The sequence below is a fragment of the Falco peregrinus genome, chromosome 5 (genome assembly GCF_023634155.1).
Source record: "Falco peregrinus isolate bFalPer1 chromosome 5, bFalPer1.pri, whole genome shotgun sequence".
NCBI classification, from domain to species: domain Eukaryota; kingdom Metazoa; phylum Chordata; class Aves; order Falconiformes; family Falconidae; genus Falco; species Falco peregrinus.
In genome coordinates this window covers 114,331,633-114,345,855 of record NC_073725.1, presented here as the reverse complement: position 1 = coordinate 114,345,855, position 14,223 = coordinate 114,331,633, and the positions used below count along the sequence as shown (strand labels likewise).

The 14,223-nt window shown below is 67.0% G+C and overlaps 1 protein-coding gene across 4 annotated transcripts; it reads left to right on the top strand.

Moving 5' to 3' along the window:
* The first annotated feature begins 6,647 nt into the window (after window positions 1–6,647).
* CAMKV (CaM kinase like vesicle associated) lies at window positions 6,648–14,066 on the top strand. 4 transcript variants are annotated; one of them, XM_055805390.1, is made up of 11 exons: window positions 6,648–6,800; window positions 9,891–9,999; window positions 11,227–11,358; window positions 11,430–11,504; window positions 11,581–11,719; window positions 11,800–11,920; window positions 12,310–12,385; window positions 12,468–12,604; window positions 12,722–12,800; window positions 12,875–12,962; window positions 13,166–14,066. In XM_055805390.1, exons 2-11 carry the CDS (start codon window positions 9,905–9,907, stop codon window positions 13,397–13,399), a joined length of 1,176 nt encoding a protein of 391 aa, XP_055661365.1. In that variant the 5' UTR covers window positions 6,648–6,800; window positions 9,891–9,904; the 3' UTR covers window positions 13,400–14,066. The 4 variants fall into 4 exon arrangements, with proteins under 4 accessions (XP_055661365.1, XP_055661362.1, XP_055661364.1 ...); XM_055805387.1 differs by lacking the exon at window positions 6,648–6,800 and adding an exon at window positions 9,657–9,801; XM_055805389.1 differs by lacking the exon at window positions 6,648–6,800 and adding an exon at window positions 9,691–9,772.
* Window positions 14,067–14,223: the final 157 nt, after the last annotated feature.

The window sequence follows — 14,223 nt, the reverse complement described above, 5'->3', positions numbered from 1 at the left end:
CATGGAGCCCAGGGCATGGGATTACAGTGTCCCTGGCATTGAGGTGCCCATGGGACCATGGGACCCAGGACGTGCAATCATGGTGGCAGACGCGGTGACACCCAGCCCACAATAACCCCCCAGCACTGCCTCTTTCCAGCACAGTGACCTACCCACCCTGCCTGCACAGGGTCCTGGCGGGGCACACTGGACAGGGCTTGGGGCTGCTGTGTGGTGACCAAGTGTCACCCTAATTACACCCTAATTGCTTCAGCTGCTGCCTGTGCAGGGGATGGTGCAGCTCATGCCCTGGGGCGTGCCCAGAGGCTGTCACTGGGGCTGCCCAGGAGCTGGGGGGAGCAGCTGAACCCCCCCATTGGTGCTCACTGCCAGATGAGCTGGCTTTCTCTGCTCCTTTTGCTAGCAGTGGTGGCAGATGTCACATTTGTGAGGAGCTCGTCCCAATGAGGACGTCCCCTCTGCCCCACTTTGGGGCAAAAATCCCCTAGAACAAGACACTGGAAAAGAGGAGGGGACCGGTGATGAGCATCACTGCCCCGGGCGCACACCCAGATCTCAGGGCAGGGGGTGAGGGCAGGGTTTGGGGGTGAGTGGGTGGTCAGGGGATGCTTGGGGCAGGTCTAGGACAGGGATGCTGAGACGTGCCCTGGCCCCACAGCCACGGGCAGCTCCGCTGGCCGGTCCATGGCCAGCCACGTGGGTCCTGCAGCCAGCGCCAGCTTTAAATAAACCCTCCTCGGCTGCTCATTAAGCGGAACCGGAGCCGGGGGCCGCGTCAGCTCCCATCAGCCAAGCTGTCCTTCTCTGCCGGCCTCGCACCTGCACGGTGCCGCTGCTCGCAGGAGGATATTTTTAGCACACCTAGGTCCCAGCGTCCCACAGTCAGGGGTCTGCCAGGATGGTGCCTCGGTTTCCCCGTGGCGGGGCCATGCTGCTCCCGTGGCCCGGGTTTTGGGGTGGCCGTGCCTCCCAGCATGGGTGCCAGCCCTGCCCACGCAAGGCCAAGCAGCACCATTTTGGCTACGCTGCCGAGTTGCTGTGGCAACTGGTACGGTGCAGGAAGGGGCTGGCACCGTGCAGTTATTAGGGCTGGATCAGAGACCAGGGGTGCTGGGGGATGCTGGGTGCCGGGGTTGTGGCTGGGGCAGCTGGCTGGGGCACTGCCAGCAGCTGGGATGCAGGGAGGGATGCAGGGAGGGATGGACAGATGGACAGACAGGCACTCTGGGTGTTGCCCCCCTCAGCACCGGGCAGGGCGGGTGCCCAGGGTTGTGGCTGGGTAGCAGATAGGTGCCAGGCCCCCTGTCCTGTGACATGGGGGGCAGCCCCAGGGGCACCCCATGTGAGCAGGGCTGTCAGGTGCCTGACGGTGGGGCGGTGCAGCAAACTGCTTGTTAGCTGACAAACCTCACATGGTTACAGTGACGTGCCTAAGGCTGCCTCCCCCCCAGCAAATGTGCTTGCGGAGATGACAGATTTCATGCTAATACGCATTTATCCTGCCCTAATTACACAGCGGGAGGTGAGGAGTGAGCACCCGGCCTTTAATGCCATGGGCTGGCAAGCGCCCACCCCTGTCTGCCCCTGCCTGCTGCTGCCAGCCGGGATTGGCGCTGGTGCTGCACACACAGCCACAGCACAGGGGACAGGCAGGGGGACCTTGCAGGGTGGCATCTTGCAGGGCATCTGGCACCCCTGCCCCTGCTGTGGGGTGCCTCAGAGGTGCATGGGTGGGTACCAGCTGAGTGGCACCCTAAGGTGCTGCAGGGCTGGGCATGGTTGGTGGAGCACCTGGTTGAGCTTTGGGTGTGTGCGGCCATGCCATGCCGTGCCACACTGTGCCATACTGTGCCATGCCACATCGTGGTGTGCCCACCAGCCCCGGCTGCGGCAGAGCAGCCAGCATCCCACCCCGGCAGCACGCCTTGCACACACAGCACTTTAAATGTTTTATTTGGGGAAAGTGCTGTCGTTAGCAGGGATTAATTATTAAAATCAGACCCATCTATAAAACATGAGTGGCCACACGCGGGGCTGCGGGTGCACAGGCAGAGCCGGGCACAGTCCTGCCGCTGGCAGCTCCCAGGGACGCGCTGTGCCGGCCTTTGCCAGTGCTGCTCCAATGGCACGTCGCACCAGCAGTGGGTTTGGGCTCCTCATGGCAAAGTGGGTGCAAGTGCCGGTGCCTGCGGCGGGTGCCCCTCTTTTACCTCACCGCGGCCCACCAGGCAGCCAGGGGTGGGGGCTTGACCAGCGATGGGCAGAATTGTGCCAGATCAGCACCCGCGCAAGACGGCGCGCTCTGGTGCCAGCCGGCCCGGCGAGGGGTGGCAGGAGGCAGCAGGCAGCGCCAAGCTGTTTTTAGCGGCTGCTGGCGCACTGGGGAGCGGGTGTGAAGAGCGGCCGCTGCAGCGCCGTTTTTAGAAACCAGTAAGTTTTGCTAATGATGACTGCAATTGGCGGGGGGCTGCCCGCACCCCGGCCCCTGCTGCCTGCACCCTGGGCAGGCTGTGCACCCAGCCCCTGCAGCCAGCCCTGTCCCTCTGTCCTCCCCACCCGGCTCTGGCACCCGCACCTGGGGCACCCACACCCAGGGCACCCGCACTGCCCGGGCACCTCTGCGCCCAGGGAGCTCTGCTGGCCTGAGCAGCTGTGGTGGTCCCTGGGGCGCTTTGGTAGCTCTTGGCCATCTCTTGTCCCCAAGGAACTTTTCTTCACCCTGAAGCCTTCTAGCCTATAAGGCACATCTTTTTCTCCTTTTTCTGCCCCTGACAGCATCTGCCCTCAGCCGTAGAGGCTCACCCCATCTCAGTGCCTGGTCAGGACCTGTGCCAGCCATGTCCCAGTCCTGCTCCCGGTCCTGGTCCCACTCCTCTCACCGGGGGCTGGCTCTCTCCCGGCAAGGAGCCCCACTTGACTTGCACGTGGAACTCCTCACCCCGAGCAGCCTCCCTGCACCCTGGTCACTACAGCTGCAGGTACCACCCCAGGGGACACAGGGGCCCCCAAAGGTCTTCCAATGGGAAGGGGAACCAAACCCTGATGCCACGGGTCATGTCACCACTGTGGTGCAGGTGGTCACTGTGGTGACCATCCCCCCTCCCAGGCAGGGCTCTGGGGACCAGAGCCAGCCCTGGATGTGATGGGGGCCAAGCTGGTGCAGAGGCACAAGGCTTTGTGTGCTGTTGTCATCTTGTCATCGACACAAGGGATGAGCCACACAAGGAGTGGGCTGCCCCAGGATGAGCAGCTGCAGTCAGTGGTGCCCAGCCAGGCAGAGGGTGGCCCTGTCCTAACCCACAACGTGGTCACTGACTGGGATGAGCTGGAGGAGCTGTGGCACCGTGTCCTGTACCAGGAGCTGGGCATCTGGCCCAAGGAGGTGGCGGTGCTGGCCACAGCTGCCCCGCTCTCCCCCACCGCCAAGCAGGACAAGGTGGCCAACCTGCTCTCCAAGGATTTTGGGGCACCGGCCATGCTGGTGCTGCCCCACTCTGCTCACTGGCTGCTCTGACACCGGTGTGGCAGTGGGCTGCAGTGCCAGCACCTCCTATGTGGCAGGGTGCAGCAGGGCTATGCACTGCTCTCCCCCAACCCACCCCCTGCCTGGCCACAGCCGTGGCCACCCTAACGCTCCACCTGGGCCAGCTGCTGGGGTCCCACAGGGTCCACCTGGGTGCCAGCCCCCTGCACCACTTGAAGGAGACCTGCTGCTGTGTCCTGCTGGGGGCTGGGGGGAACCTGCCCCTCACCCCCCCTGCCCCTCGGGGCTGCTCCTGGAGGATGAGCAATTCCGTTGTCCTGAGGTGCTGCTGGCCCCCACCACCTGCTGTGGGCAGGGGGCACCATGCCTGCCTGCTGAGCTGGGGGTCCCCCCCACCGCTGCATGGTTGCCTGGCTGGACTGCTTGCTGGCCACCTCCCTTGACGCCTTCCAGGGTGCATGGGGAACCCAGGGTGCACGGGGAGGGCAACCCTGCCACTGTCGTCCGTCCCCCCCCCCCGCCCCCGCTGCTGACCCAAATAAAGGGCCAGGGGTGGCGATCAGTGGCTGTGCCCCTTTTTTCCCTCCCTCTGCCCCCCTGCCAGCCCCCCCGAAAGGAGGGATGGGGTTTATTTGGCCCCGTTGCCGTGCCGACTGTGCAATTATCGCTGATTGCCTGGCGGTTGCCATGGTGATGGCAAGCACGCAGGGATGCGGTGCCACGTGGCGCTTGAGTCACGGACACGCTGCACCCCCCCACCCCCCCCTGCACCCCAGCACGCACCCCATGGCACCAGGCTGCCAGGCCAGGCTTGCCCTGCACCCCCTCCACCCGCTGGCTCTCCCCCCACCCATGTCCGTCCCCCCCCGAAGCAGAGGGGTACAGCCGGGTCCCCCCCATCCACTGTCCCTCACCCAAGGCAGAGGGGTACAGCTGGTGCCCCCAGCCCTGGCAGCCCCACACTGGGCAGCCCGGGCTTGCTCACTCCAGGGTCCTGCAGGAAATGTCACTGCAGACTGGCCATGTCATCCCACAGCCAGCTTTGGGCTCACTGCAGGGCAGTGGGAAGGGTGGTGGGTGCACAGGGCAGTGGGTGCTTGCGGTGGGGGGTACCTGAGGCAGTGGGTACCTGAGGCAGTGGGTGCCTGGGGTGGTGGGTGCCTGGGGTGGTGGGTGCCTGGGGGTGGTGGGTGCCTGGGGTGGTGGGTGCCTGGGGTAGTGGGTGCACAGCACGGTGGATCCACGGGGTGGTGGGTGAGCAGGTCAGTGGGGCAGGGCACAGCAGGGACCAGTGCCATTGGGCTCAGCAGAGCTGATCGCCCCAAAACGGCACACAAGGTGGCCCAAGACCCCAACCAGGGCTGGGGCCAGCAGGAGACCGGGGGAAGTGATGGGACCCCGGGGCAGCCCTGCCCCGGGCAGACGGCTGGTGCCAGGAGGTGACGGGCGTGAGCTGGGCCGAGGGGTGCTGGAGGAGCACTGGTCTGTCCCCAGAGCTGCGAACCACCGCTGGGCAGCCCTGAGCTGCACCGGGCACCTGCCAAGTAATTGTGAGTTACGCTCCAGGTTCCCGCGAGGTGCAAAGATTAGTAACTGTGCCATGCTGTTGCCAGCCGCTATGATTAAACTCTTGATTAGAAGCTCAGACTACAGTGCCCTGCTAATTCCCCTGCTCTCACGTGCCATTGATTACCTGGCACGGGTGGCAGCGGGCCCAGGGCTCGCGGGGCTCGGGGGCACGCAGGGGACAGGTACGTGGGGTGCCCCAGGCTGCCTCTGCCTTGGGGTGCTGCCTGGTCTCCTTGTGCGCAGAGGGGAGATGCCGGTTTTGGGGATGGGACCGCAGTGTCCCCTGTCCGTGGGCCTGTCTGACCCGGCCATGGGGGGCTGTAGCTCCTAGAGGAGGATGGCCACAGCCCTGTGGTGGCTCAGGGTGCTGTGGGCTGGGTGCTTCTGAGGACCTGGGGTTTGGTGGGTGCAGGGGCACGAGGGCAGGGGAGTGGGGTTGCAGTTTGGAAGCGGCACCATAAGGGCCACAAATGGCAGCACACGGCACGCAGCCATTTGGGAGCCTGTGCACATGGCTGCACCGCATGAGGAGCGAGGTGCTGCAGGGGCTGGGGACCTGCCTGCCCCCGCTGGGGCTGTGCTGCCTGCCCTGGGCTGTGGGCAGAGTTAAGAGCATCGTGGTGGCCAATTTCTTGCCTCTTTCTTGCCCCTTGGCTCAGGCCATGGGGCACAGACAATCCCGGTCCATGGGGGAGTGAGCGGAGCCTTTGACCCCACAGCTGGACGCGGAGGACAAGGGAAGGAAGTTGTGTGGTTCCCATGAGGATCATGGCACGGAGGCAGGACCATGTGCCTGCCCACATCGTCATGGCACCTTTTAGTGTCCTCAGGGGACAGACACCTGTGATGCTGAGCCCACACTCAGCTCTGCTAATAACCTCCTCCTGTCCCATCCCATCCATCCCACCACATCCTATCCCATCGGATCCCATCTGTCCCATCCCATCCCATCTCTTCTCATCCTATCCATCCTGTCCCATCCCATCCTATCCCACACCATTCCATTCCATCCATCCCATCTGCAGCCCAGGGGATGCCAGCTCACCCCAGTGTCCCCTCTCTCCCACCAGCAAAGCCTGCTGTGATGCCATGGCTGGATGCGGCCCGTGGGGCACAGCATCCCTTGGGCAGCCACCCGCCGGGGGAGGAGCTCGGACTGGGACAGCAGGGACAGGCTCAGGGGACACCACAGGCAGCTGGGCTCACCCGGCCGGGCAGCAGCTGGAACGGAGCGAGCCGCGGGCGGTCACGGGTATTTACGCACCCCCCGAGCCGCCGCCGCGTGGGCAACGGCGCGGGGTCCCGTGGGTTCCCGGACCCCAGGCAGTGGCAGCGTCCCGGCCCGCTGGTGGTGGCTGCGCCGCCGCCCTGCCCAGGGCAGTGGCCGCCCCGGGGGACACGGCTGCCCCGTCCCGCCGCGCTGCGGGGGCGCGTCCCCGGAGCCACGCGCGTCCCAGCCCCGCGGGCGCCTCTCCCGCGCGCGACGGGCGGGGCGCGAAGTTTGGCGGTGACGTCAGGGGCGGGGAGGGGCGCCCCGGGGGCGGGGCCTCGCGGTCCCGCCCCCCCAACTTGCCGCGCCGGGCGCGCGGGGCCGCGCCGCGACGGACCGACGGCTCGGCTCGGCTCGGCTCGGCTCGGCCCGGCACCGCACCGGCCCCGCGCGGAAGGGCGGGAGGGAGGGGCGTGCGGCCCCCCCAAGCGGCGGCCCCGGGCCGCGGCCCCCCTTTGCGGTCGGAGAGGCGTGCAGGTGAGCGCCGCGCCGCGCCGGGACAGCCCCGAGCCCAGCCGTGCCGGTCCGTGCCGTGGGCGAGGGGGGGCCGGGCCCGGGGTGGGCGCGTTGCTGGGCTTCGGCACTTGGCCGGGGGCTGCCCCCGCGCTGTCCCCCGCCCCGCGGTGGCCCGGTACCCCCCGGCGGAGCCAGACCCGGCTCCGTGTGCGCCCCGACGGCCGCCCGCCACCGCCCCTGCCCCGCCGGCACCCCGCGTCCCGCAGAGCCCCAGCCCCGACGGGCGCCGCGGGCACGGCGCGCTGCCGGAGCCCGGCCCCCCCCCCCGCGCGTCCCTGCTCGCCCCCCCGGGGCCGGTGCGGAGCCCGGCGAGCCGGGCCGGGGGGCCTCGCCCCGCGCCCCCCGCCGCCCAGCCTCCTCTCCCGGGCCCCGGCCCCTCTCTCCCGCAGCCCCGCTCCCCTCCCGCTGCCGCATCGCTCCCAGCCGGCCGCGGCCGAAAGCTCCCCTGCGGTGCGCGGCCCGGGCTGCCCCTCGCCCCTCTGCCGGGGCTGGGGGTCGGGGGCTGCGGCCCGGCCCCGCCGCTGCCCAGCCCGGGCGCTCCTGCGGGCAGCGCGGGACTGGCGCAGCCCCTCCGCCTGCCGCCTCCTGCACTGCTGGTGTGCCGGTCCGTCTCGGCCCGGCGGCGTTTTCTGCCTCTCCTCGGTGCATCCTTCCCCCGGGATGTGGGGGGTGGGATGCCAGCGGAGACCCCCTCCACGGACACGTCCAGGGCAGCTGCAGGTGGAAGCGGGGTTGCAGATGGAGCGCCGGCCGGTGGCACCCCACGCCGTGGGGCAGGGCTGGGGTGCGGGGGGCTGGGGGACCCACTGGTGAGGGCTGCGTGGCTGCGTCATCCCTCCGTGCCATCCGCACCCGGCCACCCACTTCCCCGCTATTGTCTTACACCTGCTGTTGCTTCTGCTCCCAAATTAGATGCTTTGGGGAGGGGGGAGGGGGGGGGGGGCTGGCTGCGCACGGGTGCCAGCACAGCACCCAGCCTCCCCCCCGGCACCCCAGGGAGGGAGCGCTTGCCCCTTCACCCACCCCTTCTCTGGGCACCCCTGCCACGGTGGGGGCGCTCTCGCCTGTGGGGCGCAGGTGCTGGCCCCAATGTGGGGCTAGGTGCCAGCCTCACTTGTGGGGTACCCCACGAGAGCTGAGCCCCCCTGAGCCAGCCTCGGGCAGGGGAGGGTGCCAGTGCTCAGCCCTGGCAGGATGGGTCCCCACTAAACCAATGGGAACTAATTTTATGAGCGCAGATTAGCTGAGCACTCACAGAGACAGCAATAAAATCCCGATATATCATCCCACCCGGGTCCCCTTCCCAGCTAATCCTGGCATCATGCCGCCGGCGCTGGCAGCATTCCCACCCACCCGCAGGCCAGCCCTGCCTGTGCCAGCCCGTGGCACTGAGCCTGCCGCCATGCCAGCAGCTGCCAGGACAGCCCTCGTCCCCCTCGGCTGGCCACAGTGGCATGGTAGAGCCGAGGTCGTGTGGCAGGGGGCCATGCAGGTACCAGGCAGGACACGTTTGCCAGGGAGGCTGTTGGGATGAACCAAGTGTGGGCTGGAAAGCCTCACCCGGTCTGTGGCATGGGCAGGGGTGTCCCATGGGTGGTCTGCTTCTCTTTTGGGGCTGGGTGCACCCTGAGTGGGACAGGGCAGGTGCTCTTGCCCATTGTGGGCTTTCTCGGCAGGAGGGTGCCTGGGTGTCATGTGAGCAGGGAGCACCCATCTTGCAGGCATCGCTGGGGCAGGCACAGAGGGCAGGTCAGCTCCAAGGATTAAGGCAGGAAGGAGCATCCCCCTTTTCCCTAGCCTGCTGCACCCACAGCCCACCCAGATTTGGGGTCAGTCACCCCAGGGAATGCTGAGGTGCATGCCCAGGGTGCTGTGGACAGGACCACCTTCCTCCCAGAGCTCACGTGGCGGAGACGGGGCCATGCACCCGCAGGTGGGTTGGGTGCTGCCAGGTGCTACCCGTCCCTGCCCCCTCCGAAGGATGTGCCGCTTTCTGCATCTCCAGCTCCCATTGCCATAGCAACAGGCTCGGCGCTTGGGTACCCGCGATGCCGGCTCCCGCATCCCGCACTGCCATCCTGCCCGTGGCCCTCGCTGCCAGGCCCCCGGGCGCTGCTGGCACAGCATGGCAAGGCCAGCACATCCGCAGCGTGGCATTTCAGGAGCTTTAGCACCGGGTGATGAGTGCCTCCAGTGTCGTGCCAGCATCCCGTTGTGGGGTCCTGCTTGGGTCCATCCAAGAGGACTGGGGGGGGGCCTGGGCAGCCCTGTCTCTTTCTGAGCCATCAGAAAATAGCATCAGCTGGAACTTCCTCCTGGTAACAGGGTGGGAAAAGGAAAAAAATCACTTAATGGGACCAATTTTTTGCTGGGAAGCTTCCAAGCAGGGTCTGGTTTCGAAGGGTTCTCAGCAGGAAAGCAAGGGGCAAAATGTCCTGCCAAAAGGGCCAGAGGAGCTGGCACGTGCCGAGGTCAGTGACCTGCCCACTGCAGGCAGCAGGAGTGCCGGCACTGCTGAACAGCGGTGCCCGCCTGCCCGGTGCTGCAGTTGGGCACCCGGGGCTGGTCAGAGCCAGGGAGCTGAGGCTGGTGTAAGTCACTGCACATGTGACAGTGTGCAGTGATGTTTTGCCTGGGGAAACCCTGACTACAGAAATGTCACCGTGAGGCAAAACCAGGGCAAAACCGAGCTGAGATACCGGAAAGGGTCTGTGCCTCCACTTGCTTCCCTAGTGGGTGCTCCAGGCTCTGCGCTAGCCCTGGCTACTTAATAAATCATTAACAATCTGTGAACTGGGGCCAGGGGGGCTGGCTCGCAGCCCTGCCGGCGCCCCAAGCCCAGGCAGAGCGGCCGGATGCCACGGGGATGGACGCGCATTGGTGGCATTGGGCATGTGGTGGCTTGTGGTAGCCAGGGAGCAAAAGCAGCCGCTGTACTTCGTCAGGTTTTACAGCACTAGCTGTAACTAGCACGGCTCGGGGGGGGCTGGTGCAGTTCCGGGGGGTGGAGGGTGGTGCCGGGGTGCTCATCGCCTCTCCCTGCCCTGCCAGCACCGGGCCCTGCGATGCCGTTTGGCTGCGTGACACTGGGAGACAAGAAAGATTATAACCAGCCGTCCGAGGTGACCGACAGATATGACCTGGGCCAGGTCATCAAAACGTGAGTTGGTCCCTCCCTGGCCCCGCGGGTGCCCCAGGGACCCCAACCGCCTGTGTGCTGCGGGCTGAGGAGCAGCACGATGCTGCCCATGGTCCACAGCTGGGCTGGGCAGGGCACATGCTGGGGTGGCTGTCCCCTAGTCCCTCTCGCTGCTGGGGGTGGGGGGTATCTGTCGCCAGCTCCAAGGAGGGTGGCGAGGTTTCCCAGCTGCTGCTGGCTGCAGCTGGGCAGCTCCCCGTATCGCTACCTCCTCCCCCCAGATTTGCGGGGATTGCAGCAATTCCACACAATCCCAGCTCCCCTGAGTGCTCCAGGAAGCAGGAGGGCTCTGCTCCAGTAAAGGAAAGGACAGATGTCGTCTGCAGGGGACAAGTGCTGCTGCTTCCCCGCTTTGATTGCTATGCTGGGGGACCCGCTTTGATTGCTATGCTGGGGGACCCGCTAGGAAGCACTTCAAAAAATGAAGCCCCCAGACCCAACTGAGAGTGGTTTGACCCCAAAATATTCAGCAGAAATTTTTCCATCGGCCTTCAAAACACCAGGACCGCTTGGCTGTGGGTCATGCCTGGCAGGGTGATGTGTTGTGGCAGTGGGGACCTGTTTGGGTGCTCCTAGAGCTTTACTCCATCCTCTGGGCAGCTTGTCCCAAAACCCATGGGTCCCAGCTGCCCTGCACCCAAGGCGGTGGCCATGAGGATTTTGGTGCAGCCGGGGGGTGCAGGAAAGCCCAAGGCTTTGGCAGAGCGGTGCCAAGTGTGCCCCAGGGGCTCCCCTGCGGCTCTGGCCTGGCCGATGGGCTCGAGCACCATTAATAATAGAACAGAAATATTGCAGCATCCCCAGGCAACCGGTGCATATCCCCTTCTTTCTTCCCGACTGCAGCACTGACATTAATGTTGGGGTGTGCTGCTGTTCTGCCTTGGCATGGGCAGCTCGGCAGTGGGTCTGACCCCGGCTGCTGTGGGGAGGGGGCTTTTTAATCAGCAAATTTCCTCCCTTCCCTATTGATCTGCTTGTTCCATATCAGTTCCTTCTCACTGGCTTTCACACACACACATCCTCTTGCCTCCAGAGAGACTCTTCACTGCAGCTTCCTTCCACCCCAGCAGCATCTCCCCTCACTGCTGGGATTGGGGTGGGGTGGGGGTGCTGGTGGGTCTGGGGACCACCCAAGCACCACAAGCTGGGCAGTCCCCAGGGGGGTGACAGCTGCAGGCACCCTTGCAGGGAGGAGTTCTGTGAAATCTTCCGGGCCAAGGAGAAGACAACAGGGAAGCTGTACACCTGCAAGAAGTTTCTGAAGCGAGATGGGCGGAAAGTGCGGAAGGCGGCCAAAAATGAGATCATTATCCTCAAAATGTGAGTGCTGGGGCCAGGGGGGGCTTCCAGGCAAAGCAGGGACCCCTGCCCATGCCCCTATGTGTCTGTAGGGTGAAGCACCCCAACATTCTACAGCTGGTGGACGTCTACATCACCCGCAAGGAGTATTTCATCTTCCTGGAGCTGTAAGTTTTGGGGGTGCGGGGGGCTGGCGGGGGGTGCCCCGTTGGGGGTGTGTCTTGGCAGAGCTGCTGTTGGCAGGGCCACTGGCCGGGAAGTCTTCGACTGGATCCTGGACCAGGGGTACTATTCGGAGAGGGACACCAGCAACGTCATCCGGCAGGTGCTGGAGGCGGTTGCCTACCTGCACTCACTCAAGATTGTCCACAGGAACCTCAAGGTGGGTGGGGGAGTGGGTGGGAGGACCCGTGGGTGCTGGTGTGCCCCCCACCCCAGTGCTCACGGCCCTTGCGCCCGCAGCTGGAGAACCTGGTGTACTATAACCGCCTGAAGAACTCCAAGATCGTCATCAGCGACTTCCACCTGGCCAAGTTGGAGAATGGGCTCATCAAGGAGCCCTGTGGCACCCCTGAGTACCTGGGTGGGTGAGAGCCAGCCGGGCGGGCGGGTGGGTGGGCGGGGGTGGGTAGCACTGCCGGGGTCCCAGCACGTCCCTGCTGCTCCTGGCCACACTGGGGACCAGTCCTGGGGGCTCCCATCGGATACGTGATGGTCATGGGTGCTCCTGGCAGGTCCCTCCTGCTTCCCATCACCCCAGGGCTGATCCTGGGTTCTCCCAGTGGGTCCCTGTGGCTCCCCATCACGCCGGGGCTGATCCTGGGTGCTCCTGCTGGGTCTCTGCTGCTCCCCATCACCCCGGGGCCAATGCACAGTGCTCCCAGTCGGTATCTCCCTCTCCCCATCACCCTGGGGGTGAGGGGCCAGGGCACTGGGGACCCCGGGGCAGGGCTGCTCTCCTGTCCCTCGCAGCTCCGGAGGTGGTGGGGCGGCAGCGGTACGGGCGGCCAGTGGACTGCTGGGCCATCGGCGTCATCATGTACATCCTGTGAGTGCGGGGTGAAGGCCAGGGTGGTCGTGGGGGGCCAGGGGCCAGGGGCTGGTCTAAGCCCCCCTACCCTGTCCCCCAGCCTCTCGGGGAACCCCCCCTTCTATGAGGAGGCAGACGAGGATGACTATGAGAACCATGACAAGAACCTCTTCCGCAAAATCCTGGCTGGGGACTACGAATTTGATCCGCCATACTGGGACGACATCTCGCAGGCAGGTGAGCCCTGCACCGGGAGGGGGACACACACAGGGTCCCACGTTGTCCCACAGGGGGACACACACGCAGGGTCCCACGTTGTCCCCCTGCACTCACTTCCCCACCCTGTGTCCCCAGCCAAGGAGCTGGTGACGCGCCTGATGGAGGTGGAGCAGGACCAGCGGATCACAGCGGAGGAGGCCATCTCCCACGAGTGGTGAGGGGCAGCGGGGGTGGGCAGGGGGCTGGGGGGGGCTGGCAGGGGCTGCTCACCCCTCCCTGCCTACCCAGGATCTCCGGCAACGCTGCCTCCGACAAGAACATCAAGGATGGTGTCTGTGCCCAGATCGAGAAGAACTTTGCCCGGGCCAAGTGGAAGGTGGGTGGGGGTGCCCCGTGCCTCAGTTTCCCCTCTCAGCCAGCCCAGCCCAGCTGTCAGCCTGGGGCAGGGGGCGGGGCTGCCACCCCCTGCGACCCCACCAGCCCCCCGCAGGCATCCCTGGTGGGGGACCCGACGCCCCGGTGAGGGGCCCGGGGGCAGGGCAGCACCCCACCGCCCCCCGCCTCTCCCTCCGCCCGCAGAAAGCCGTGCGAGTGACGACGCTCATGAAACGCCTGCGGGCGCCCGAGCAGACGGAGACGGCCCCGGCCCCGGCCCCCGCCGCCGCCGCCGCCGCCGCCGCCGCCACGGACACTGCGGCCCCCGGCACGCCGCCCGCCGCCGCGCAGTCCCCGGCCCCCCGCACGCCGCCCGCCGCCACGTGTAATGGGGACGGGGCCGCCGCCGCCGAGGCCCCCAGCGAGCAGGCCGGCTGAGCGGCGCCCCCCGCTCCTCTGTACATAGCCCCGGCATGGCCCCCCCGCGCCCCCGCCTGCGGCCCCTTTTCTACGTGCCCCGACGGAGAGCCGGCCGCGGGGCAGAGCCCTGCATGGAGCCCGTCCTCCCCGGCCCCCCTCTCCCCCCTCGGTGGCTTTGCCGGTCGGTCTGTCCCCCCCGCCCCGTCACTCCCCCCTCCCCCTGCTCTCTCAGTCTGTCCCCCGCCGCCGTCCTCCCCCGGGGATGCCCAGAGATACGGGGCAGCCCTCCGGCCGCGAGCCCCGCAGGGCTGGGGGGGCGGCGCGGGGCCCCCGGACACGCGTGCATGTGCGGGGCCGTGAGAGGGTCGCGGGCAGAGCATCTGCACCAGCCCCCCCCTCCCATCCCGGGGGGGCGCAGCGGGCAGAGCACCTGGCAGCCCCCCTCATCCCGGGGGGCCGCGTAGCGGGGGGCGAGGCGGCACGGACCCCCTCCCCGCCCGGGGGCGGCCCGCGCGCCCCCGCGCATCGTGTCCGGAGGATCCCGAGCGGCCTCCCCGTGCCCCCCCGGCCCGGACCCCGCTTCCCCCCCGCAGCTGCATGCCTGCAGGGCCGGCTCTGCCCGCGGCTGCCGCCGGCGCCCCCCGCTGTATCTCTGGCAAATAAAGACCCGCTGAGGACAAACTGAGACGGCACCAGCGCCTGCCCTGTCTCTCTGTGGGGCCCTGTCCAACTCGGCGGGCGGCCCGGCCCGCCCCGGTTGGGAGCGGCAGGGCCCTGCGGCAGCTTCTCCCGGCCCCCGCCCGCCCCGGGAAGGAGCCGCGCGGCCCAGCGGCCGTCGTTAG

What these genes read in the sequence shown, in the direction of transcription:
- CAMKV (XM_055805387.1), top strand. Translation starts at nt 9,732, where the DNA reads ATGTGGTGGCTTGTGGTAGCCAGGGAGCAAAAGCAGCCGCTGTACTTC. An exon ending in GAGATCATTATCCTCAAAAT is followed by an intron (nt 11,359 to 11,429) that starts GTGAGTGCTGGG and finishes ATGTGTCTGTAG; the next exon opens with GGTGAAGCACCCCAACATTC. An exon ending in GGACGACATCTCGCAGGCAG is followed by an intron (nt 12,605 to 12,721) that starts GTGAGCCCTGCA and finishes CTGTGTCCCCAG; the next exon opens with CCAAGGAGCTGGTGACGCGC.